This window comes from Hypomesus transpacificus, chromosome 15 (genome assembly GCF_021917145.1).
Source record: "Hypomesus transpacificus isolate Combined female chromosome 15, fHypTra1, whole genome shotgun sequence".
In the NCBI taxonomy this organism is placed as follows: domain Eukaryota; kingdom Metazoa; phylum Chordata; class Actinopteri; order Osmeriformes; family Osmeridae; genus Hypomesus; species Hypomesus transpacificus.
The window spans coordinates 7,908,897-7,934,984 of NC_061074.1; the positions used below are offsets into that span (position 1 = coordinate 7,908,897).

The following is a 26,088-nucleotide window of genomic DNA, read 5'->3' on the forward strand; positions in this document are numbered from 1 at the left end:
ACCTCTGTGCCTGGGCCACCTCTGGAGTCTACCCACCACCAGGCCAGGCCCACCATCGGGGGACCTGGCCCACTCAGCGGGGGACCTGGCCCACTCAGCGGGGGACCTGGCCCAGCATCAGGGACCTGGCCCACTCAGCGGGCCCCCAGCCAAACTCATCTCCCTCAGCAGGGTGGGAGACCCACGCTCTTCAAGACCCCTGAATGGATTCAAAGGGATCTGGAGGAGGGACTGGGAGACTGATGAGGGCTTCTGGCCATTTAGGAGCTGCAAAACTACATAACTTTTAATCTCACTAATAGATAGAACCGCTGAATTTGAAGAGTTACAGAACAATTGCTTCAGTGTACTGCTATTGCAGTAAAATGTATTCATTTAAATAATACTCATTATAACGTTCCACACTGAAGACACATTTTTACTCTTCTAATTTTGTCATCCCTGTCCATGTAGCCTACTGGACGAATCGTTCACATTGAAAATGAAATGTATGAATGCTGTGATTCCTGGTTGGTGGTCAAGACTCTAATGGTAATGAGTGCTGAATGTCTCACTTGATCAGATTTGGGATTGTGATGGGGTGCAGGACAGTCCAGGTGATGGATAGTAGAGAGCCTGTCATACACTACCCTCATTAAGCTGTAAATCCTTCACAACACCACCCACTGAACAATAGGAGAAGGACTCATCTTTGTAACTCCACCTTGTCACTGGCACAACAATGAAGCCGCCATGCTGAATCAGTATATGTGGGGTGCCACACAAAGGCCTCAGTACTTCTGTTGGCCTGTACAAATGACAGATCTACAGAGAAAATAAAATAATAAACAAAATAATAAAACAAACAATTACAAAACATTGATTTTGTTATTGTTTAATTAATGGGTACACAGTATAATGGACAGTGAAGCCTAAATAATTTTAGGCATTGATTATATATATAATTTGATAATTGCTTCCAAAAGCATTGGCATTATTCATGTATTTGAGACAAATGTAAAATTAATTGTAATCCAGATTAATAAAGTAGTCAGTATATTGTAGGCCTAAGCGTGAGGGCAAAGTAAGACTACTGGCTGTGTAAAACTATTAATCATGTACTGAAGCAACAATTACTTATAGTCGTCATTAACAAGATAACTGACGTGTACTACAAAGATTAAACATTTGTACTTTTACAACACACCCGGAAGAAAACACAACTGTGAGAGTTATAACAGTAGCCTGTATTTGGAAACTAAAGCCATATTGTTTGGTTTATTATTCTGCATTTGACGCAACATTAGACTTATATTACAATGTGACGGATAACTGATGCTCCCAAAAAAGAAACCCAAATAGCTTAGCATTAAGGATAGTTTGTGCTTTATTTCGCAAAGCACAACAGCGCCATCTTGTGGATGATAAATGGAGGGATCCGGAAGATTCTGAACACATCGTCATTACCGACGACATCTTTCTGTCACTGAACTGCTAGCTGTCGAGATGGCTCTTCGGCCAGGATCTGGGGGAGGTGGCAGGTATTTTAACAATTTTAACCAAACATTATTAAATCATTTACATGATTAAGTATACACTATACTCTCAGTGATGACTGCTGTTAACATTGATACGAGTTAAATCTGGCATAGCAAGGAAAATAAGTCAGTATGGCTAAGAGGGTGGTGACGAGATGGGTAGCTAGCTAGCTAGCTATATACTATAGCTAGCTGGCTTATCCTTGACCAGCTAGCTATCCAACACAACAGCTGGCTTTTGTTGTGTCAAGTAAATGTGTATACTGTACCAGGCAGTTTTACTTGATCCAGTGTGTGAGATTTGTCTTCACGCGACTGAAGAGCATGCTATTGGTTACAGTTGGCTAGATAGAATTAACTAGTTTAGCCGGACATTTAACTCTATGTTAAACAGCCCCAAAGATGGATTAAAATAGGTACTGACAATCAGGCAGCCATGATGACATTGGCTAGCAATTATATTTCTATATTCTTTGTAATTTTTACATGGTCCTAACGTGTGATGGTATTATTTGAGCTTGTAATGAAGGAGCTAGCTCTAGCAAGGTAGCATGGCATTAGATCTGACGTTACAATGGTCCAGATTTAGCTAATAGGAAGGTAGCTAAATGGCACAAAGAAATGAGATTTAAAGGATTGATATCATACTATTATATAACGTACGTAATATCATTAACTAGTCAACGGTAATAGTTAAAAAAGTATTTAGCAGGGTGAATATTTAGCCAGCTATTCAACCGACACTGCCAATGGACAAGGCGCTTTAAACTACGTCAAACTACGCCTTAATCACATATTAGAATAGGTGCACGCTTTAAAATAAATAATTAAGAGAGGGCACGTCAAGTAATCGTGGCTACTTGGCAAGCCAGCATGGATGCCTTCATTTGTTAAAGCAGGCTTGAATTACACTGATGCTCTCTGAACACTCCTTTCTTTAGTTTTTTCTTTAGTTTTTTTTTTATTTATCGGAGATCCAGTTGATGTCAAACTCCTGGTGACATTTTTTTTTAGGAGGGGGGGGGTGCTGTTCTCCAGTCAAACTGTTATGTTTAGTTAATTTTACCCTTCCTTCTTGTAGTCAGTGGATTGCACATATGGATGATGTTCTTTATTTGTATCCCCTTTTCCTGAGAACCAGTGTAGGAGTTTGTTTTAATATGTCAATTTTTCTTTATCTTGGAGGATACTTGAGTTCCACTTTAGCCTGTTGGCAACGCAGCCAGGCTTACTGTGAAGATGAAAAGAGCAGGCTTATGACTTTTTCATAAGCAATTCCTCAGCCTGAGCTGAGAGGTCTAAATAATGAATGTGTGACGGATCTGCTCCCCTGGACAAGCTTACCAGGTGATACTGATACTGCCAGTGAAACCAAATACCCCAGTATTTTGGAAAGGGCTTTGCTCAAGCCACAGTAACACTGTAGCCAGTGTTGCTACTGTCTCAGAAACTGTGGTTTTCTGGTGAACATACATATTCCTCCTTGTTCTGAGATAATTGAGTTAGTCGTATGGCTGCGCAATACCTCCTTTGTTCAAAGTCTGACATGGGTATTTTTTTAACAGATCATTCTACGGCAGAACCTTGAGACTTATTAGATCACACAGCATATTAATCAGTGTGTTTGTGCACACGTGTGTGTGTGTGTGTGTGTGTGCTGGACATGCCTCTGATGACTGGCTCTGACACAACCTTCCTGGAAAAATAACAGACAGACAACATGGATATAGGCTCACTGAAACCCATGTCAGCATATCAGCCAGTAGGTCATCCCTCCTCTGGCCCCCCTGCATTTGTCTGACCCACCAGGGCCTGGACACAGGGGCAAAGACAGGAGGGCAATAGCAACAGGTGTTGCAATGTTTTCTACTGCTTTTACTATTTAATGGAGCCTTGAATGTGGCATTACTCTTGATTAAAAGTGCCTGGACAGGTTTGGAGATGTGGTCTGTGTGACTATCAATCCAGCCCGGGCAAATTGTTATTTAATAGTTTCATAGTTAAGGAGTGTATTAATGTTTCAAAGCCAAGCTGCTTAGGGTAATCAGTCTCCATGACTTAGATGAATGGTTGGGGACTCTAATGTGCCAACCGGTCCTGCCATATTTGGATTTAAACATGGCCATTATTCATTTTGTCAACACTTGCATGACAGTATGAAATGTGTGAAGATGTGTGAAGCATGGTTTACTTGAGGTCATATCTTTTAAGTTACCAAACTCACCATTGAATATAGCCCACCTTAACTCAATAAGTTAAGATGAAGCATCAAGGAGTTGTTGGAGAGGTCCATCAGTGTTGAGTGAGCAGTGTGTCTGTTTACTGAGTCTGTGGGAGAGAAAGATCCAAACATGAAACTCAGCTACACAGAATGTAGAATTTCATTTGTACAATCTAGTAATTTTGATAGATCTGGAGGAAGAAAAATGTGGTGGTGGTTTGTTTCTGGTGAGGACCCCTGTTATATGGTTGCATAATGTTAATAAACTGCATGGCTGTCAAATTAGCTTAACAATTGTGGTTTTATCAGAGCAGAAACAGTGCGCTGAGCCTGTAGCTCCCAGCTGCTAACACTGCTGATCCTAGCCTGGTTTAATCTGCACTGCTAATCCTGGGCTCAGCATTGGCCTGCATGGCTGCTCTGGTGCTCCTGTGAGAGCTAGCTGTCCAGCTGCTACTCTGGGGCTGAACAGGAGCGAGACCCAATCTTTCCAAGTCCCACCGGCCTTATAGGGCGTAGCTGGAATCCAATCAAAAGGCATCTGCATCTTCATCTGCGTAGTCTAATCGTCTAATATCCATGGTACGCAATGACAGGGGCGCAAAAGTCGTATTTTATTTTAAGTTGTGTTATTCAGCCATTAGGGAAAGGATTGCTTTAGATGGCTTTGAGTGTACCAGTACCATTTGGTAGGATTAGTGTTGGATTTGCTTGAAACTACGGAGCCCCGAAGAGACTGCAGATTGGAGAGGTAGCAAGCTGCATGTATAGGAGGATTAAAAAAAGCTGCACGCTGATGGCCTTGCACTGATGTGCCTGTGTTGAAGCCTTAGCCGAGGGGCTGACGCGGCGCGAAAGATGCCTCGCCTCTGCCGTCTCCTGTTGCTGCTCCGTGTGACCGGGGAGCCACAGGAGGAGCGGCCACAGACGTGGGGAGAGAAAGGAGCCGTCTGCGTCACCAGCTGCTTTGTGACCGCAGTCACGGCGGTCTGTTACCGCCATCACTGACGTGGCCCCGTCTCCCATGGATACGCTTTGTCGGTTGGTGACGTGGATTCCTCGTCTGTTTCCATTTTTAACAGGGGGAGAAAAATCTTTTGAAATCCCATATGAAAGACCCAGTGAGGTGCCATGCCCCTTAAAATCGCAGTGTCTCGATAATATTATTTATAGGAAAACACAGTGGTAGCGTTCCATTAAGGCTGCTGTCAAAGAAGCTCATTGGCAGATCGATAAATGTTGCTCTGAGCAACAGCAAAGTGTTATTGAATCAATTCTTCTTCCTGCCTGTCAGATTTAGTGCTGGTGGTCAATGCAATATTTATTCATGTGTTCCCTGGAAAGCAGTGAGCTAGAACAATAAGGGGCTCACTGCAGTGTGATGCTGGAACAACACAGAAGTGTCAGGGAAGAAAAGTCCCAACTACCAGGCTAGTGTTCTAGGCTAGTGTTCTAGGCTAGTGTTCCAGGCTAGTGTTCTAGGCTAGTGTTCCAGGCTAGTGTTCCAGGCTAGTGTTCCAGGCTAGTGTTCTAGGCTAGTGTTCTAGGCTAGTGTTCTAGGCTAGTGTTCCAGGCTATTGTTCTAGGCTAGGTGGCAGGATTTGTACTACGGTAGGTACTGGGATAGGTACCCCGTATTGTAAGGGAACCACATGAGGTGCTACTAGGCTAGGTAGGTTCCAGGGGAGGTGCTAGGTACCAGGTTAGGGTGCCAGGATACCGTAAAAATGCAGTATTATTAGGTGTATTACCATTCATATTATTGCAATCGTTTGTCTTGAATGCTAATTAGCTCTGGGTGTGAAATTACAGACTAGTGACTACAGTGAAAATCAATGCTGTTGTATTGTTGAATATCTCACAATGGCATGCTGTTCCCCTGAGCTGGTATTATCAACCTGTGAATGATTTCCTAATGAATAACTTGATTCATACCAACAGGCTCACTGTGGCTGGGAGCCTGCCTGTTGAATGGCTTTGAGCTGACGGTGTCTCATTAGTTGTCTGGTGGTGACTTTCTCCTTTCTCCTTCTCTTCTGCAGTTTTATTTATCCTGTCGGAGGGGGCCTGGGCCCACCACAAGGTGAGTCATCCCTCAGTCGACATCACATCTCTGGCAGCAGACCCCCAGGGGGGCTCCTTCCCCTCCGGCTATTCTGGTTCCCAGAGCCGTGTAGGACTCAGTGAGCAGTGCTTGTGTGTGACCCAAACCCTCCAGGGAGTAGATCATCTAGCGTAGGGCTCTCCAACCCTGGGCCCTGAGAGATATCTTCCTGTAGGTTTGCTCTCAAACCCCTAATCTAGCCCAGTGGATTCTTGGGATTGGTTTGAGTGACGTGTTGAATCAGGTTTGTTACAACGGGGGTTGGAGCAAAAACACTTTCAAGATGGTAGTTCTCCATGAACAGGGTTGAAGACTTCTGATCTAGAGACTATAGATGATGAATTTGTCACCAGTAGTCGATACTACAGCTCAATGTCCGAGGGTCGCAGTCATCTCACATTACCATGGAAACATCTGCCGTGTATGTAATCAGTGAGGCGAGATGGGTCCACAATGGTGTAGCTCACAAGATTAAGTCACCCTACCCAACTCATGGCCCCTCCACAACAGGCCCGATGGTCGACTTGACAATGCCACTTCTCAAACAGACACAAATGCTATTTGTGATGCGTTCCTCAGAAGGGGCCCATACTCCACTCCAATTGGCTCTGCTGGTGGTGACACACTTCAGAGGGAGTGACCAGACGCCAGGCCTCTGAACGAGCCAGTTATTCAGCCTAGTTCTGTTCTAATCTGGGATCTCAATCAAGCAGGTCTGCGGCTCTGAGCTTTGGCTGGAAGACAGAGCATCTGTGAGAATACACACGCGCACACGCGCGCGCGCGCACACACACACACACACACACCCTTTCTCTGTTTTTCGCCCTCCATTCCCCTTGTTTTTTTGCTCCGAGCTGTCACAGCAGCCACACTCAGGAACAGATTGGATGGCGCTGAGCCCGTCTCCTCTTTGGCCATCCAGGAAATGAGCTAGCGATAGCATCCCGTCCCTCAAGAGTGAGGGATTTCATACTTCACACGGCCGCTTCTCGGGTCTGTCCGCGTGTGCGTCTGACCGCGAGCCTCCATGTCTGGCCTTGTAACCCAGCTCTGTCTTCCCTCCCCAGGCATGCTGCCCATGCAGCAACAGCAGCAGCAGCAACAGGGCTTCCCCATGGTCCAGGTGATGCCGCCCAACATGCAAGGCATGATGGGAATGAACTTCGGAGGCCAGATGGCCCCCGGTGCCATGCCGATGCAGGTGTGTTGTGTCTCTGTCTGTGTGTGTGATGTCGTTTCACTTCACAGACTTTTCTGGTCATCTTAGGATTTAGACCAGATAAAAAGATACGATCCTCTGTGCTTTAATGATGCTGCTCTTTGTGAGAGAGCAGACTCTGCCTGGAGCTAGCTCTCACCTTTTAGAACAGGCTCCAAAGAGCACTTTGCAGGCCGTTGCCTCATACTACCTGCTCTAATGTTGATCCTCAGTCTTTGCCAGTGTCTCATCTTAACCCACGTTCATCAGTTCCTGTCTGTTTGGGACACTGACTAAAACGAGCCTTTGGATCAAAATAAATGTGTCGCCAATGCTGTTTGACTGCAGTTGGTTCTGTTTCTAGACCTGGTTATTGCAGGGTGATTAGTGTTGGTCTAAACACCACCACCGCCTGTTTATAGGCTTCTGTAAACGCTGATGTATGGCAGGACACAGAGGCATTCCGCTAACCGCTAACGAGGAAATCTGTTACAATCGCACCCTGCTGGAATAGGCCATTCATTATTGAATGAGACTAGGCATGCTAAGAATGTTGATGTGCTTGTGTGCTTCCAGGGCGGGATGACCATGGGGATGCAGGGCCCAGGGATGCAGTTCATGGGCCAGCCACAGTTCATGGGCATGAGGGCCCTGGGACCCCAGTACACAGCAGACATGCAGAAACAGATGGCAGAAGAACACCAGTAAGGCCTCCCTTCTGTGGCTCATGCTGCTACAGTGTGTGTGTTACCGTCTGTCAGTGTGTGGGATGGGTGTGACTGGGCGTCTGTGTGTCAGGGAGTCAGGGAGTCAGGTGGCTGATTGGTTAGGGAAGCGGGCTTGTAATCAGAAGGTTGCCAGTTCGATTCCCGGCCGTGCCAGATGACGTTGTGTCCTTGGGCAAGGCACTTCACCCTACTTGCCTCTGGGGGTAATGTCCCTGTTACTGTAAGTCGCTCTGGATAAGAGCGTCTGCTAAATGACTAAATGTAAATGTGTGTATACGTGAGCACGTGTGTTGTCCCAAGCCTCACCTCCCTTCTTCCTCACCCAGGAAGCGTCTGGAGCAGCAGCAGCGCATGCTGGAGGAGGACAGGAAGAGGAGGCAGTTTGAGGAGCAGAAACAGAAGCTGAGGCTGCTAAGCAGCGTCAAACCCAAGGTGGGCCTCGCCGCCCCTGGTCGCCCCTGGTCGCCCCTGGTCCATCACATGACCCGCTCTCACACACATGACCCCCTCCTGACCCCCTCCTGACCCATCTCCCCCCGACCCATCTCCCCCTGTCTCAGCCCCAGTCCAGTACTACGCTGTGCTATACCCTCTTCCCCCTCACACTTTTCTAGCCCGACACCTGCGAAGTTTGTCCTATGTCTCTTCCCATAGCACAAGGCCTAGCTTCAGGCCTCCATCTCACTCCCCTGTCTGTTGTCTGTTGTGCTCTGTTCAGACAGGAGAGAAGAGTCGCGACGACGCGCTGGAGGCCATCAAAGGCAACCTGGACGGCTTTAGCCGCGACGCCAAGATGCACCCCACGCCGTCCTCGCAGTCCAAGAAGCCAGGTAGCACGCACGCACTCACTCTGCTTTTGTCCAACCAGTGTGCCGCCGGCGGGACGCTGTGGCCAGATCCTGGTCCCTCATCCCAAGGACCGTGACTGCCACCAACCCATCAATCACTCCTTTAGAGGGCTGGGTCTCTCTGAAACACTCCTCTAGAGGGCTGGGTCTCTCTGAAACACTCCTCTAGTGGGCTGGGTCTCTCTGAAACACTCCTGTAGAGGGCTGGGTCTCTCTGAAACACTCCTCTAGAGGGCTGGATCTCTCTGAAACACTCCTGTAGAGGGCTGGGTCTCTCTGAAACACTCCTCTAGAGGGCTGGGTCTCTCTGAAACACTCCTGTAGAGGGCTGGGTCTCTCTGAAACACTCCTCTAGAGGGCTGGGTCTCTCTGAAACACTCCTAGTGGTCTGGGTCTCTCTAAAACACTCCTCTAGTGGGCTGGGTCTCTCTGAAACACTCCTGTAGAGGGCTGGGTCTCTCTGAAACACTTCTGTAGAGGGCTAGGTCTCTCTAAAACACTCCTCTAGAGGGCTGGGTCTCTCTGAAACACTCCTCTGGAGGGCTGGGTCTCTCTGAAACACTCCTAGAGGGCTAGGTCTCTCTAAAACACTCCTCTAGAGGGCTGGGTCTCTGAAACACTCCTCTAGAGGGCTGGGTCTCTCTGAAACACTCCTCTAGTGGGCTGGGTCTCTCTGAAACACTCCTGTAGAGGGCTGGGTCTCTCTGAAACACTCCTCTAGTGGGCTGGGTCTCTCTGAAACACTCCTCTAGTGGGCTGGGTCTCTCTGAAACACCCCTCTAGAGGGCTGGGTCTCTCTGAAACACTCCTCTAGAGGGCTGGGTCTCTCTAAAACACTCCTGTAGAGGGCTAGGTCTCTCTAAGACACTCCTGTAGAGGGCTGGGTCTCTCTGAAACACTCCTCTAAAGGGCTGGGTCTCTCTGAAACACTCCTTTAGAGGGCTGGGTCTCTCTGAAACACTCCCACACTGTTTTCCTTTACTGTCTGAGAGAGAAACAGATTCAGTCCTCATCATGTCCACTGTCTGCTTTTTCACGTGTTGCTTTTAAGGAAGTTGTCCGTTTTTTGTTTTGCTTATTTAGCTGCCAGGGTGTCAATGTTCAGTTTATGTTTGCAGTAATCTTTTCACCGTATTGCATAACTTGTAGTTCACAGTTTATTTTTGTGCTTCACAGAAAGTTTTACATTTGTAGCCCTGTAAGACTAATCAATACTGAATACTCAAATTGATTAATGTAAAGACCGTATCGTAATGCCTTATCTTTTACGATGTCCCAAGCACTACATTTTCTGACCTGCACAAAATAGTCTGTCTCTTTGTTGTATTTTGGTGCACTTCTATTCACCTTCCACCCTAGCTCTGCATTGTGTGTTGTGCCATCATCCTTATTTCTTCATTTTCACAGACTCATCGCCATCACACCACCCCTCTGTCGCCCCCCCCTCCCTCTCCCCCGCTGTCCCCGAGGACGATGACGAATTTAGCGACTTTATTCAGGGGCCTGTAGACGGCTCCTCCTCCTCTTCCTTCCCGCTGTCCTCCCAGGCCCCGCCGTCCTCCCCCTCTCCCCGGGCAGGTCTGTCTGCCCCCTCCTCCGCTCCCCTCCCCCCCTCCCCGCTCCCTCTGGCCCTCCCAGCCTCTGTGTCCATTCCTACTGCCACCCAACACTCTACTGTCAACTCCAGTTCCCAATTCCAAGGTAACTCCTCTCTTTCATCTTTTGTATTGTTTTTATTTGTTGAATTTTCTTTAAACCATTATCATCTTACGTTAGTCTTCATGAGATCCTAATAACACAGCACTTCTACCAGCCCTGTAGTGGAAGCATGTTTGTAGGGGGTTCTTGCTGATGCATTAGTGATGCCGTAAACTGCCCCCCCCCCCCTCCTCTTCCTTGGTTGTTCCACCTTGGTGCAGGCCACTCAGCAGACCGTCACATTTCTGGATTCTAAGCCTTTTAAGTGAACGCTCAAAAAAACATTTGCCAAAACAGTGAAAGCAAATTACCATATCTAACAAGCAACTCTGTCCCCCCTCCCACCACCACCACCTCACCATTTCAACCAGAAAACACTACTGTTATAGCAATCGATGGTATTTGTCATCGTCTTGAGGCTAGATCCTGATGAGCAGATTTCTGGGAGGATGTGGTGGGAGATGAGCGCCGGGAGACTTTTGAGGGTGTTTGTGTCTCCTGCCCTGGGAACTACCGGATCAGTCGGTGGCCTGGGCTTTGACGGATGTCCCTCCTGGTCTGCAGAGTTACATTTAGTCATTTAGCAGACGCTCTTATCCAGAGCGACTTACAGTAAGTACAGGGACATTCTCTCCGAGGCAAGTAGGGTGAAGTGCCTTGCCCAAGGACACAACATCATTTGACCCGGCGGGGAATCGATCCGGTAACCTTCTGATTACTAGCCCGACTCCCTCACCGCTCAGCCATCTGACTCCCCGGCCATCTGACTCCCCCGAGTTACAGCTATAGGGCTCACATAGTTAGACGGCCCCAGCAGGAGGTCAGGCTCCAGAACATTCCTCCCTCGCCACGGTCAGAGCTGTTTTCATCTCCGGCCCTTTCAGGAGTTTTGTGACCTAGTTGTCTCTCGACTGCAATAAGCCACTTAGATGGCACCAGCTACGTTCGCTCTTTGATGCTCTGCCCCTGACCTGGAAAGTGATATCTGGAGAAACGCGATAAGCAGCCTCTTAGTCTCACCTGGGTGAAGCGTTTGAAATGTTAACATGTCATGTGTAAAGCGGAGAAAATACCATGTCTTTTAAAAACAGCCCCGGCTTTCGGATGGGTAGACTGAATCACATCCAGACCCACTACACACACAGGGTTCATGCTTAGCAACAGGCTCCTCCTACTTTCGGATGGGTAGACTGAATCACATCCAGACCCACTACACACACAGGGTTCATGCTTAGCAACAGGCTCCTCCTACTTTCGGATGGGTAGACTGAATCACATCCAGACCCACTACACACACAGGGTTCATGCTTAGCAACAGGCTCCTCCTACTTGAAACTACCTGGGAGGGTCACAGGTGTTTGGTCGTGAGGTGAACCCTCTATGTTCCTCGCCCTCGTGTCTAGGCCCGTCCCTGGAAGAGAAGCTCTTCTCCTCGTGCGACCTCACGGCTGCTAAGAAGGCCCAGGTTAGCTTCAGGTCCCAACAACCCCTGGCTGAGAGGGGCCCCAGGGCTAGGGTCTCCACCCAGTTTCACTCCAGCACCAGGGCCCGGAACTGGGCCCTGCCCCCCGGGGATCTGAGTTCTGTCTTCACCGTAGAAACGCCGTCCAAGGCTCCACCCACACCAGCGGCGCCCACGCCGGCCGCCGGCCCGCGCCCTCCTCCTCAGACCAGTAGCAACGGGGGTGAGAGAAGAAGTCGTTTGTTATCGCCAAGTCTCTCATCTTTCTCTACGACTTAACACATCACCAATCAGCTGGGGACCGCTTGCCTCTGTCCTGCTTACTAACCCTTTGGAAGTACTCTGAATTCAATCCTGAATCTTTGTTTGGATTTGGACATTTTTAGACGTCTGAATGTGATTGAACTCTTCCTCTCTCTGATTCCTCTGTGATGAACTGAGAATCAGAACTAACAGCACCTGGCCTGAACCCTCTTCAGTACAGACACTCTTTCTTTTCTGTTTGTTTTCGTGATTCACTCCCAGAGTCTATGCCCCGGTCCTTCTCATTCTCCCTGGGTAAGTAGCTGCAAAGCGACCCCTCTGAATGGAGATTCTGTGTGGGCCTCTGGGTTTTCCCCCCTTCTCATTCAAGTTTACATCTGAACAGCTCAAGACAAACTCAATTAAGGAGACCCTCCCATCGACCTCTTCGACCACACACCGGGGAAATCACTGTCTCTGGGCGGGGTGGGGTTCTGGAAAAATACCTTCCAACTCGACAAGCCTCTCTTTTGCTCCTCCCCTGTCTAACATCCTCTCAGAGCCCGACCTCTGGCGCATGCTGATTGGCTGGTTTTAACGAGGATGCCCGAGCACGCGTCCCTGGCCGCTGTCCTGATTCTGTATGCTGCTCCGCTCCTCCTGGTTGCTCCGGCTTGTTTGTCTTTATCCTCGCTGTCATCCGGGGAAATGTTGCAGCTCATCGCCGACACCTGTGCGGCGTAATGGAGTCATTTAAGTGTCGATAGTGCCCAATGAGAGGATTAGGTGTAGAGGAGCTACTCGAGTCAACATGCATTATCCAGACGAAAGGTGTTAGGCGAGGCGGTGCGTCCTCCTTACCCTGATGTACGCGCCTGTATCCGTAGCTCATCTCTCCAGTATGTTAAGGTGGGGGGGGGGGGGGGGGGGGGGGGGGTACAGGCCACTGTCAGAGTGTATTCAAGAGAGATGCTCATTGGTTTGCTTTACAACCCGAATCACCCCCTGGCCCTCAGAAGCTGTCAGGATGGCTGGTTAGGGCCCAAGGACAGAGTAATACATGTGTGAGGCTGCAGGAGGCTCAGGGAATCAGCGCAGAGAAGCAGTACATCAGTACCGAGGCCTCCAGAGCTACAGGTGCAGAATACTCCATGAGCTGTGTGTCCGGGAGACTCTGTGAACAGTGTGCCAGGATCCAGTAAGCCTGTAAGCTAACTCTTCTGTGTGTGTGTGTGTGTGTGTGTGTGTGTGTGTGTGTGTGTGTGTGTGTGTGTGCGTCAGCAGGGGTTGGAGCTTATCCACAGCAGGAGCAGATCCAGCCCATGGTGCCTGGCTGGTTGTACAACGACAGTCTCATCCCAGGTAAACACGGATCGCACACATTCCTCGTGTGAATGCTCATCCAAGCATCGGGATCATTTGTCTCCGATGATAGTTTCTGTGTCTGTTCCCATTTGTATTTTATTTTTTTTATTAATCATAAGTCTGTCTGTCTTGGAGTGGCTGACTGTTTTCATTGATCCTCATGTTTCTCCACAGAGATGTTCAAGAAGGTTCTGGAGTTCACCATGACGCCTTCAGGGATTGACACGGCCAAGCTCTACCCCATCCTGATGTCCTCAGGCCTTCCCAGAGAGGCCCTCGGACAGATCTGGGCCTCGGCCAATCGGACCACACCTGGCATGCTGACCAAGGAGGAGCTGTACACAGTGCTGGCCCTCATTGGTGTAGCACAGGTATGCTGTATGCAAATGACTTCCCCACATTCTAAGGGGATGTGTCATTAGCTGTTGACGGAGCGGCAGACAGTTGTGGAAGTGTGCGTGTGTGGCGCTGGTTGGTCTGTTGGGACACTAAGTGAGTGTGACTGAGCTCCCCTAGGCCCTAGACCGACAGCAGTGCCTGTTATCACCCCCTTAGCCCCAGCCAGCCAGCCTGCCTGCCACTGTCACAGCCACTCCTGGGAGAACGCAAATTCACCAGCGGTGGCAGGCGCCACTCAGCTCATTCTGCATGCCACAGCTGCAGTTGCCGAGAATAATGAGACTCCTTTTGTTATGTAAATACAGAAGCCTTCGGGGGGGCTTTTTGTGTTGCCGTGTAATAAAAAAAAAACTGATAGCAGCTACTGGAATGGAAGTTGACTAATGAAGGGTTTAGCTGGATGTAGACGCCTGCTTCCTGGTGGAGGGATGACAGAGAGCACTGGGGTTAGAAGACGAGGCACTCAGCTGGGCGTCTCCAGCTCAATGAGTCATATGAATTCGGCGAGTTGTAGGCATTCAAGTCTGCATTTCATCCACAGAGATCTCCCTCAGAGTAGTCTGTTTGTTCCCTGTCGTTGTCGACCAATCCCACGGCACCAACCCCCTCATTTCCTGTCTCAGAGCGGTCTACCAGCCATGAGCGTGGATATCCTCAGTCAGTTCCCCTCTCCGCCTGTACCCAACCTGCCTGCTCTGGCCATGGCCATGGCCCCAGTCATGCCCCAGCACCAGCAGCCCATGATGACCCAGCCTCCGGTCTCCATGGCGATGCCCGCCCCGCCTGCAGCCGTCATGGCCATGCCGACCGCAGCTCCTGCCGTCCAGCCCCCCGCTAACTTCATCCCGAACTTCCCACCTGTGCAGGTAAGGGGGTTGGGGGGGAACGTTCAGTATGTCGATGCTCGACCGTCCCTGGTCGACTGCATCTGGCAAACGCATCCAACCTTTCTGTCGTCTCTGCTTTCAGGGGACCAAGACGGACGACGACGACTTCCAGGACTTCCAGGAGGCCCCCAAGGCTGGAGGGGCTGGAGAGCAGTCCTTCACCGATTTCCAGAGAGAGTCTGGGGGAAGCTTTCCTGGCGCAAGCCCATCTCAGCCCCAGAACAGGTAATGCACCACACTGGCCTGGCACAGGAGAGACAACGAAAAGTTATGAAAGTATTACAATAAGTGACTGTTTTGTAGAAGTATCACTGAGAATAATATGGTTGAAAGTATTGAAGCTTACACAGTTCCTTTTATAGCCTGTAATACGCTCCCGTGCATTGCAATGATTCAAGGCATCATCCTAATGAATTCGTTTCAACGGACGGTAGATAAGCTCACTTCTTTATATTCTTATACCTGAGCGGAAGAAAGCCTGTCCTCTCCCAGGGAGAGAGAGCTGCGAGGCAATTATCTTTTAAGAAAGACAAAGGGAACGGCAAAAATAAAGGCGCTCACATCTGAGTGGCATAGTCTCTTTACAATCCAGTCCCTCCACTCTCTCTGTCTTTCACGCACAAAAAAAAAACCCACAGCCAAACAGGCCTGATTGTTTCAGCCCCTCATCTCATATCCTCCAGAGTCTCAGATCACTGACTAATTAAAATGAAAAGTGAAAACGCCCGTGGATGGTCGTCAGCCTGCGCTGGCAGGTGTAACCCTGGCGACTGGGCCGGCTTTGAAGAAGATGGCGTCGGGTGGATGGAGGGGGGGGCTTCTTCCCTCCTCATATTCGTCCCTGCCTCTTATCTGCGGCCCAGTCTGGTGTACAGCTCTGTGGGATTCCATGGTTGTAAGTGTCCAATCAGCTCAGGCAGCTTAGGTGGATTAAGTGTGGGAGATGGAGGGAGGAGGTTTGTGTGGGGGGGGGTTAGTGTTGGCCTTCCTGGTCGCCGCTGACTGGACATGGCTGTTTGTCTCTGCAGCGCTGCCTCCTTGCTGACTCCGGTCCTGGGCTCGGGCTCGTCTTCGGCCTCGGACAAGTACGCCGTCTTCAAGCAGCTGTCTGTGGAGCAGCCAGCGGAGCCTGCCCCCCCCGCCCCAGGTACCTCCTGCGTCCGTCCCCCCACCCCACCCTGTCCCCCCACCCCACCCTATCCGTCCCCCCACCCTGTCTGTCCCCTCACCCTGTCCGTCCCCCCACCCTGTCCTCCCCCCCCCCACCCTGTCCGTCCCCCCACCCAGTCCCTCCACCCCCCACCTAGATACCTCAGTCAGACACATTCACACACACACACACACACACACACACACACACAATCTGAAAGCACAGCCGAATATCTCACTTCTTTGATCCCTGTCCTATCTGTCAGATACCATGTACACAGCCCGCTTTAAACTTGTTTCTGTTTTGTTTTTGACCCAGACTCTGGAGACAAATACAGTGTGTTCAGACAGCTTGAACCACCTGCAGACCGGAAACCAGTAGGTAAGGAAAACTCCCTCTTCCTTGGCACAGAGCTGGGACACACACACAAACTCCTACCCAACTAAACGCCACCAGTTTAGTAGCGTTACCACAGGGAGCACTTCACTAGTAGTGAAGCATCCTTTATGGCGCCCTCTTTTTCTCTAGAGAGGAAAGAAAGGGTTCATACCTTATATTTTGAGTTGGATAATTTAACTGAAAAAATTGACTGAAAAAGATGTACAGTATGTCATATTGACAAAAGAAACCGTGTGCTAGAAGTTTTGTGCGATGAAACCATTTTTTACTTGCGCACACCTTTTGGAGGGCACTCGCCCAGTGTTGATGCAGTTTCTGTGTCCTGCCCCCGTTTCCCTAGAACAGTTTCAGTTGGGGACAGCTCACGTGACTCCAGTAAGTCCTGCTTGCGGTGACCTTTCCTCTCTGTCTGCAGGCCCGGCCTCTATACAGAGCCCCTTTCTTTAGAGGTTTCTGTAGCTCTACCTGGAAATAAATATAGTGGTTTGAATAGTGGGAAAAGAAGAATCATTTGTTGTGCGATCACAGCACTACAGAGAGTCTGGAGGTTAGACTGGGAGTACTTTCAACCTGAAATATGGCTTAATCATTTCCTGTCCCGGTATGGGTCTGCCAGCCCTAGCGCATGTTGTGGTTTCTGTGTGTGTGTGTGTGTGTGTGTGTGTCGCTGTAGACTCCCTCATCTTTGTTCAGTGAGGTGTGCTGTGCTCTCGAAGCAGTGTGTTTTCTGGATAGGCTCGTGCAGCGAGGTCTGCTCGATGGCTTGGAATTCACTGCGAGCGTCCGCGATGTGACGAAGCCATAACTAATCCTGCCAGCTCTTTCTTGTAGGATTTGCGAAATGAGCAAATCCAAGCCGAGCAGGGCTCTGCTGTTTAGCGTCATGCCAATGTCCTCCCTGTCTCACGGCTGTGTTGAAGGCGGGTTTTCAATGCCCTCCCCAATTGTCTTGTTTTTGTTCTGTGTTCGCAGGGGACGGATTTGCCGATTTCAAGTCTGTCAGCGTTGACGATGGCTTCACAGACTTTAAAACCGCCGACAGCGTCTCTCCACTAGACCCCTCAGACCAGGCCAAGATCTTTCAGCCCTCTTTCCCTCCTCCTTTCCCTAATTCTCAGTCTTCACAACAGCAACAAACACCAGCAGCAGTTTCTCTCCCTCAGCCTAAAAATCCTCTCAATATGGCCGACCTGGACCTGTTCTCCTCTCTGGCCCCCTCTGGCTCCGCCCCAGCTGAGGCCAAGCCCAGCCCTTTCCCCCCCGTGCCCCACCCTGCTCTCGTGCTTCCTCCAGGGGGGGGCAAGCACCCTGGGGGAGGAGCAGACGACTTTGGCGACTTCGCCCTCTTCGGCTCCTCCGAGGCAGCCCCCGGCCCCGCGGCGGGAGGGGGCGTGGCCACGCCCCAGGACGACTTTGCGGACTTCATGGCGTTCGGCAGCTCCGGGGGCGAGCACAAGGGCGTCGCGGGGGGCCGAGGGGAGGGGGCGTCTCAGCAGAGACCCCTGCAGGCCTCTGACAAGTACGACGCCTTTAAACAGCTGTCCCTGGAAGGGGGCGGGGCCTACGACAACGCCAAAGAGAGCGGCGGCGGCTCCTTCTCCTCCCTGAAGAGCGACTCGGACGACTTTGCCGACTTCCAGTCCTCCAAGTTCTGCACGGCGCTGGGGGCCTCGGAGAAGAGCCTGGTGGACAAAGTGGCGGCCTTCAAGCAAGGCAAGGAGGACTCGGCCTCCGTCAAGTCCCTGGACCTCCCGTCCATCGGGGGCAGCAGCGTGGGGAAGGAGGACTCTGAGGACGCCCTCTCAGTGCAGCTGGACATGAAGCTGTCCGACATGGGCGGAGACCTGAAGCATGTGATGTCGGACAGCTCTCTGGACCTGCCCGGCCTCTCTGCCCACCAGCCCCCCGCCGCAGGTGAGGAACTAGTGCGCTTGCTCTGGTGAGGCCACGCCCAGTCACACACAGGACCAATCCCAGGCCTGGCTGTGGCTTAGTATCCGCCCCCCCCTTCAGTGCCCTACAGCTCCCACTAAAACATGGGGTCAAAGGGCAGGCAGTAAGCTCCAGGGCTGCACTACATGCACTCACACAGACCCTCACAGCACTACATCATCATAACCATTATGGCCTCACACCCAACACTGTCATTCATCTCTATCCCATGTCATATTCCACCGGTTTACGTATAGATTTATTTATTCATTTGACTATTATTATGGTGATTTCGGTAAGTATGTTTTGAGTAATGTGTTTTTCCATTCATCGATCCCTGGTCTTTGCCTCCACCTCCGCTCACTCATTTAGACCCCCAGGCTCTCTGTGTGTGTGTGTGTGTGTGTGTGCGCACATGCGTGTGTGTAAAAGTGTGTGTTGGTGTTGATGAAGGCAGCTGAATATAAAGTATGCAGGAGCATGGCTGTGTTTAGGGAGCTGCAGGGAAGGAGTTAGTTCATTCAGGTCAGGTGACTGATCCTCAGTGTCACTGTCTACTGTAGGCTCATGAACATTCCCTTCTCCACTGGCAAAATGTATTTACATTTGCTGTCCGGCACTTAAGGCCCAAGTAAGGAATTGAGTATTGATTGGAGATTCGTTGTAAGGCTTTTTGAAGGAGATACTATATTTTAGAACTGATGGGAGGGGGGGGGGAGCATTTATGGCCGAAACTGTATGTGTGTGTCTCAGTCAGTATTCCTGTTGCAGACATCATAGTCTTTTTAGTGTTCACTGTTAGATATTAGATCTCCATTGGAGCTTCTCCACCTCCAAATACGTTATTGGTCGGATGCCCTCCAGTGTACATCAGTACTGGTTGGTCAAAGGTCAGCTTTTCAATCAGATGAGCCTGAGAGCACAGTCCCTTCCAGGGAGAGTTTGCCTTGGGCGCTTCACTTCTCACTGGATCCTGATTCACCCCCATGGCCAGGCCTTTTCCATAACAGCCAGCGCTCATCATTTATTCACCTGGCATCTCATCTTCCATGCCATGTCTCATATTCAACCTTGTATGTGCAAGGACCTTTGCAAGTACGTGCACCCTGAACATAGTTAGTGCGAGTCGTCACAAGCTTTCAGACCCTCATCCCCCGAAACGTTGACATGACTTACGTTGACATAATTTAGTACACCCAGTTTACCCAAGCTGGGCTTCTGTACTAGTAGGAAGACAAATGTAGTTATCACTGCAGACCCTGGAGCCGCAGCAAAGCACTAGATGTGATCTGTACGACCCAGTCAAGCGCTCACACTTTCCCCAGAAGCTGTTAATTGCTGCTTTTTCTTGGTTCCATCTGATTCTTCCATCTATAGTGTTATCCATAGAAAGTTCCTTAGAAAGAAATCCTCTCTGAGGGAGAAAAGAAGGTAGCCGACAGACCTCTGAGTGTGTGAACCTCACCACGCTTGCACTATGTTCCTGGACGTCTTGCCTGTTAAAGAGACAGTACCTCTTTTCCTGGTTTGGGGGCTTTCTGGGCCTCAAGGCTCCAAATGAAGGCGGTTTATTTCATGTGTCCATGGTTTTCAGGTATGTTTTTATCACGTGTGGGTCTGTGAACTGGCTTTCTGAGAACACAGTCTTGTTAGTTTTCCCCCCTGCCTTGCTTTATGCTGCAGAGTGCCTGCTAAATCAATTTGTGAAATTGACAAGAACATATTTGAGAATGCCATTTTCTGCATATCAGTATTACATGTTTTTATCAAAGAAAGAAAAAAGAACATGTATTCATACAGATTTAATAGTGTATTTTTATTACAGGAAAATTTACTCATATTTATTTTGGAACTAGTTAGACTTCCTGGTATTGTTTTAATGTGTTAACTATTTGAAGATGAAATGTATTTATTAGGATATTTATTGAACACATTTTAGGTCAAGGATTTAATGTTGTCTTGATAAATCCTGTCCTGCTCTTGTTGAATGGGTCCTAAGAGCTTGTGCACACAAGTTTATCACAAAGGTAGCGAGAGAAAAAAAGATACTGTCTCTTTAAATCTTTTTAAGCACCTGTAATTGGACAATATGAAGGCTTTGTCTAAGGTGTTGATGTCTGGTAGACCTCTCTTTGTTTTCTTTAACCCTTTTAGTGCCCCAACAAGTGGTTACAGAACAATTTGGATGCATAGATCATTCTTTTTGTGATCAAACATAATGTAATGCTGCACCTCTGGTCCTTACAAATGCAACATAGGCATAGTCCTCCTCAGACTCCTGCAATATGGATCTGAAATGACAGCATCCTGATTTAAATCGGGTCTCAAAAGGCTTTCGAGTTTATGTCGTGAGAAATATTTCTGAGACATTCGGGTCCTCAAAGGGTTAACAGCACCTGCCTTGAAACTTGTCCTTCTGAATGAACTTGGCTTTTCAAGTGTTCTCTGTTCTCTTCGGGGGGGAAAACCCCCCTGTTGCTTTTTCCCCCCTCGTTAGTGACCAGGCCCCCCCTGAGAGTTCCTCATTTTAGTCTGTGAATGTGCCTTCTCATACTGGATCTCTTTTACACTGCTTCTTCTATATCCTACACTTGTTTTCTCTTCTTTCTCTTGAGACGCTTTTCAACTGTTTTCTTTGTTTTCCTTTCTGAATTTCTGCATGCCGTTGTATCCTGAACGATTAAAATACCCTTTTACAAGTGTTAGTTATCTCTTGTATTTCCAGACCCTTTCCTCACAGTATTTTGTGGTCTTTCTCTTCTTTCTCTCCCTCCCCATGTTGTGGTAATAAATCTGACTGTTGGTATGGCTGATACGCGTATCGTCTTATTTTCCTCCTGTTCCGTTTCTCAGCAATTTGTGTTTGGATCTAGCTCCCGCGAGCTTACCGTGCTAGCTCCTTGTCAATTTCACAAATTGTTGATGACTGCTGTGGTTCTGTTCAGTGGTGTGTTGAGCGGTGACTGAGCTCCGTGCGTGTGTGCACGCGTGTGTGTGTGTGCAGCTGTGTGTTAGTGTGTTTCAGGGAGCCCACTCGGATTCTTGTCATTGATTTCACATGGACGTTTGCTACACATGTACAACACAGTTTGAGGGGAACAGAATCGATACAAAGCGAACGGTTCCACCACCGACGTTGCCATGACAATCCGTTACTGAGACAAGCACCTCCCTCCGGTCACGTTTCCATTGAGCATGGTTACCAAGGCTGTCGGTACGCCGCTAATAAGCAGCTTTGTATCGTTGGCACACATGGGGCAGGTGCCAAGAAGCTCTGAATAGAGAGGAAGGACGTCTCTGAAATGGGACAGTAGTTTTTGTAAACATTGCACAGATAACAAGCTAAAATATTGTACCCTAGATATTTATTTGTTATTTGCCTCTATTCTTAGTCCGTCATTTTGAGCTTCACAACACCCGGACCCCTGGATGGTGGATGACGTCCATTTGGAGTCTTGCCTCGAAGTGTGTCTGTTATTCATGCAGCAGTGCACCTCAGGAACCCTTTTAGACTCCATCATCTCCACGTCACAGTGGGTGGCTGAGAACAAGCCGACACCTTTTGATTCCCAGCGTCGCTGTAGCCTTTGAACGTCAAACCTCGCTATGCGACAGAACAGTTTGAAAAAGATTCAGCATCATAAAAAACCAGCTTAGCCAATCTTGTTTTTAATAACTTGTTCGCCTTGTCCAGGCTGGGTAATAAGTACATTTCAGCTGCTACTGTACAGTATGCCACAGGTATTCTGTGTTGTCATTACAGAAGGAGAGGACATGAAGTTTGACCCTTTTGGAGCGTCAACGGTCAGCAGTCTGGCCAGCTTCGACTGGTCAGACAGGGAGGAGTGTCCGTCAGCCTCAGCCAGGAAGCCCCCGGGCCAGGAGGGGGACGTGCCCGGGGCCCTGCCCTCCCCCCCCACAGCCCACAGGACGGACACGCTGTTCGGCAGCGCCGATAACGTCAGCATCGCCGATAACGTCAGCATCGCCTCCGCGGCCCAGTTCACCGCCTTCACCGCCGATGACTCGGCGTCCGCGGACGACAAGTTTGAGGCGTTCGCCGACTTTGGCTCGAGCGAGCAGGGCGGTCCGGATGAGGACGACGACTTTGGGGACTTTGCCAGCACAGTGTCGGAGAAGTCGGACTCCCCCGCGGCCACGCACGGCGAGGCCGGCTCCGAGGGCGTCCCAGGCGAGGCCACAGACGAGTTTGGGGCTTTCCAGGGGGACAAGCCCAAATTTGGCAAGTCTGACTTCCTGAAGGCCAGCTCCCAGACCAAGGTCAAATCCAGCGAAGAGATGATCAAAAACGAACTGGCGACCTTTGACCTCTCTGTACAAGGTGAGTCGACATCTCTTTTTCCCACCTCGTCGAGTTATGTCAGCCAGGCTGTGTGATCTTCTGCCAGTAGATTAGATCAACACTCTCCAGCGTTGATGGATGGGTGTCTGCTGTTATGTGAACTCTCATCACCTTAAAGCACGTGGTCCCAAAGGCAGCCTGCTGCAGTACCGCTGAAGGTCAACAGATGGCAGTGTTGTGACTACAGCTGGCCCCTCCTCTCTATCTGAGGACCAGGGGAGATTAATTAACGCAGCTCTGCAAAAATCCATAAACAGGAATTAACCACATCCACTTCGAGGGTATTCATTTTTTACCTCTGTTTTCTGGTGTTATGTTTCTAGCTTAATTTATTATCGCTTCCTTCCTCCAGTGTGATAAAAAGCTAATTTCCCTTGCATAGATTTTTTTATCCCAGTGTTGTAATTTGTGTGAATGAGAGGATTGTACTTCTTCCCTCTGCCCAATGGGGACTGTAATGTGTGTGTGTGTGTGTGAGTTTCTTTGTGTGTGTGTGTGTTGTTAGAGCTATCCTGGTGTTGTGAGGAAGGTGTAGGTCCCAACAGGGGGCTAGATTACCTGTCTCAGACCAACAAACTCTGCTAGGCGCCTGCCCTTCTCCTCATTCAGGCTCAGCTCCTCTGTTTGTGTGTGTGCGCGTGTTTGTGTGTGTGCGCGTGTGTGTGTGTGTGTGTGTGCATGCTGAGGGCCTCCTCTTTACTCTCTGCTAGCCCCCTCATGAATTATTCCTACCTGCTTGGCATGGCACTGTTTTGTACATAATTATCGCTTGTCGCAAATAAAGTGTTTGTTTTCTGCTGTCTTTGTCCGGAAGGAATTAGACACAGAATGGGATCTCAGTGAAAACCCCAATTACCATCTAGCAAACAACAGGTGCATATCTCTGGAGTAAGCCATCAGCAAGGCTACTAAAAGTAGTCATTAAACGGACCATTGGAATAATGGATAGATGTGTGTATGTATATTCATGCTTGCAGGTTCATGAAGGTCTCTCTCTCTCTTTCTCTGTGTCTTTGTCTCTCTCTCTTTCTCTCTCTGTGTCTATTTCTTTGTCTCTCTCTCTCTCTCCCCCTTGTAAAGAAGAGTAGCTTGCATCTTCAACAACGAGCTCATGGAACATCAACATCCACGGCTAACCCTCCCCCCTGTGCCTCCTCTCAGGTTCCCACAAGCGCAGCCACAGTTTGGGGGAGAAGGAGATCGGGCGCTCGCCTCCCTCCCCGGCGCCAGAGCAGCCCTTCAGGGACCGCTCCAACACCCTGAGCGAGAAGCCCGCCCTGCCCGTCATCAGAGACAAGTACAAGGACTTGACCGGCGAGGTGGAGGTGAGCAGGGCCTCTCTTCCCTCGCCCACAGCCAAGTCACACACTCACTTCCCGTTAGCTGTTAATAGCTACCAAATGCTCAGCGGTTGTTTTGTTGTTCTGTGTTGGTGCCCGTTGTTAAACCTGCTCTGTCCTCATAGGAGAGTGAACGCTACGCCTACGAGTGGCAGAGGTGTCTGGAGAGTGCCCTACAGGTGTGTTACTGTTGGTGTGTGTGTGTGTGTGTGCGCACCTCCGACTCATCCTGGTGTGTGTGTGCTGTCCTTTCAGGTCATCACCAAAGCCAACAACACCCTGAACGGCATCAGCAGCTCTGCTGTCTGCACCGAGGTGATCCAGTCCGCCCAGGGCATGGAGTACCTGCTGGGTGAGATCCACACACACACACACACATAAAACAACAGGGTGGTCCACAACTTGTTATGTAAGGCTCGCAAGCCCGCAGGCAGAAGCCCCAACATGGTCTCAGCCCCTCAGAGAGAGGGAGGGGGGGGGGAGAGAGGGAGGGGGAGATGTAAGCAGAGCTAGCATAGCCTGTGGACGCTAGCCTACCCACGTGTGAAGGTTTATCTCTGCCTGCCTGCTAGCGTCTGTAGCTCCTGACCAGACAGCAGTGTCTGGTTTTAATGAGCTACAAGTGCCACGCGTGCCACAGTGAGGAGGCTTGCAGAGGGAACACAATGTGCTTGTCCGTACCCACAGCCATAAAAGATCTTTGATCTCTCGACTTACCCCCGGCCAGCCAGCTCAACCTTGAATCAATCACCGTTCCCCCTTTTAAACTGGGAATAGCTGCAGAGAGTTACAGCTGTGACCACACTAGATTGGTTTCAGAGGTTTTGATTTTATTAGCATTGTTTGACACCAGAGGACTCCCTACTGTATCTGGCTCATGTTGGTGAAGGAGACTTTGCTGGTCTTTGGCTTGACTGTGTGCGTGCGTGCGTGTGTTTGAGACAGGCGTGGTGGAGGTGTACCGTGTCACCAAGCGCGTCGAGCTGGGCGTCAAGGCGACGGCGGTGTGCTGTGAGAAGCTGCAGCAGCTGCTGAAGGACATCAGCCGAGTGTGGAACAACCTGATGGGCTTCATGTCCCTGAGCAACCTGGCGGTAAGACACACACACTGTCACACACACACACGCTGTCACATACACACGCTTTCACATACACACACAGTCACACACACACACTGTCACATACACACATACACTGTCACATATACCCACACACAGTCACACACACATACACTCCGTCACATACATACACACACGTTACAGTCACACACACACACTCGGTCATACACAAATACCCTCTCTCTCTCTCACACGTCGTTAACCCACAAAGTCTCATTCACTGGCATGAGCCAGAATGGCTTTTCAATATAACAAGGGTAACCTCACCGTAGTGATTGCAGGACATTACATACTGAACATAACACCGAATCACTAGTTGACCAAGTGTGATCTCATCAAACTACCATAACACTAACAGTCTATCTCACCTACTGTATGACCAACTGTATCACCGTGAGTCGGACCAAGCATGAAACAGTCCCAGTATAATTATCAGATCAGTCCCAGTATGGTTATCAGATCAGTCCCAGTATGGTTATCAGATCAGTCTCAGTATGGTTATCAGATCAGTCCCAGTATGGTTATCAGATCAGTCCCAGTATGGTTATCAGAGTAGTGTTTCCAGCTGCAGTGTTGTAGCCTGTGTTTAGTGTGCGTGACAGAGAGGTCGGGGGAGTGTGGATTAGTCTCCAGTCTGCTAGCTCTACAGCAGCAGAGCAGAGGGGATGGACTGGCCGTATCCCTGCAGCCAGCCAGCCCTGGGAAGAATATTACTTCTCAAATGCCAGCTGATAATGCTGCTGGCTGGACGTCTCGAGTTGAGATAATGTCAGTTCGGAGAGGAGAGGAAAGGAGAGGGAGGGAGGGAGGGATGATGAGATAGGAGACAGACAGGCATACAGACAGGAGGGATTGAGAAAGGGGTGAAAGTTGGAGTGAGGAGCAGCACATGCATAGAAATCTGCCCGGAGATAAACAAACTACATTTCCTGTAATGTAAAGATGAATGCTAACATGTTCATTGGGAAGCCAGCGTAGGAGCAGAGGAAGGGACTGAGATGCGTGTGCTGTGGGCCGAGGGCCTCCTGGGAGGAGAGACCGAAGGGGAAGGAAAGAGGCTGATGGCTTTTTTTTGCCCTCTAAGATAATAACCTGCAACTAGGCTATGTGACTATT

At 49.6% G+C, this 26,088-nt stretch overlaps 1 protein-coding gene across 9 annotated transcripts in view; it reads left to right on the forward strand.

Annotated features, from left to right (window-relative positions):
• Positions 1 to 1,440: 1,440 nt before the first annotated feature.
• synrg (synergin, gamma) overlaps positions 1,441 to 26,088 on the forward strand; it is a 30,004-nt gene continuing 5,356 nt past the window's right edge. For 4 of the 9 annotated variants that reach the window (XM_047035306.1, XM_047035308.1, XM_047035309.1 and 1 more), the window contains exons 1-20: positions 1,441 to 1,520; positions 5,781 to 5,821; positions 6,910 to 7,043; positions 7,617 to 7,744; positions 8,095 to 8,200; positions 8,487 to 8,598; positions 10,024 to 10,317; positions 11,718 to 11,999; positions 13,301 to 13,381; positions 13,559 to 13,755; positions 14,407 to 14,649; positions 14,753 to 14,895; positions 15,699 to 15,817; positions 16,139 to 16,201; positions 17,192 to 18,133; positions 21,915 to 22,493; positions 23,676 to 23,839; positions 23,980 to 24,033; positions 24,110 to 24,206; positions 24,800 to 24,948. In XM_047035306.1, coding sequence (XP_046891262.1) covers positions 1,486 to 1,520; positions 5,781 to 5,821; positions 6,910 to 7,043; positions 7,617 to 7,744; positions 8,095 to 8,200; positions 8,487 to 8,598; positions 10,024 to 10,317; positions 11,718 to 11,999; positions 13,301 to 13,381; positions 13,559 to 13,755; positions 14,407 to 14,649; positions 14,753 to 14,895; positions 15,699 to 15,817; positions 16,139 to 16,201; positions 17,192 to 18,133; positions 21,915 to 22,493; positions 23,676 to 23,839; positions 23,980 to 24,033; positions 24,110 to 24,206; positions 24,800 to 24,948 — 3,963 coding nt within the window. In that variant the 5' untranslated portion in view covers positions 1,441 to 1,485. The remainder of the gene's footprint in view (positions 1,521 to 5,780; positions 5,822 to 6,909; positions 7,044 to 7,616; positions 7,745 to 8,094; positions 8,201 to 8,486; positions 8,599 to 10,023; positions 10,318 to 11,717; positions 12,000 to 13,300; positions 13,382 to 13,558; positions 13,756 to 14,406; positions 14,650 to 14,752; positions 14,896 to 15,698; positions 15,818 to 16,138; positions 16,202 to 17,191; positions 18,134 to 21,914; positions 22,494 to 23,675; positions 23,840 to 23,979; positions 24,034 to 24,109; positions 24,207 to 24,799; positions 24,949 to 26,088) is intronic. The other 5 variants (XM_047035313.1, XM_047035314.1, XM_047035307.1 and 2 more) reach the window with 4 other exon arrangements.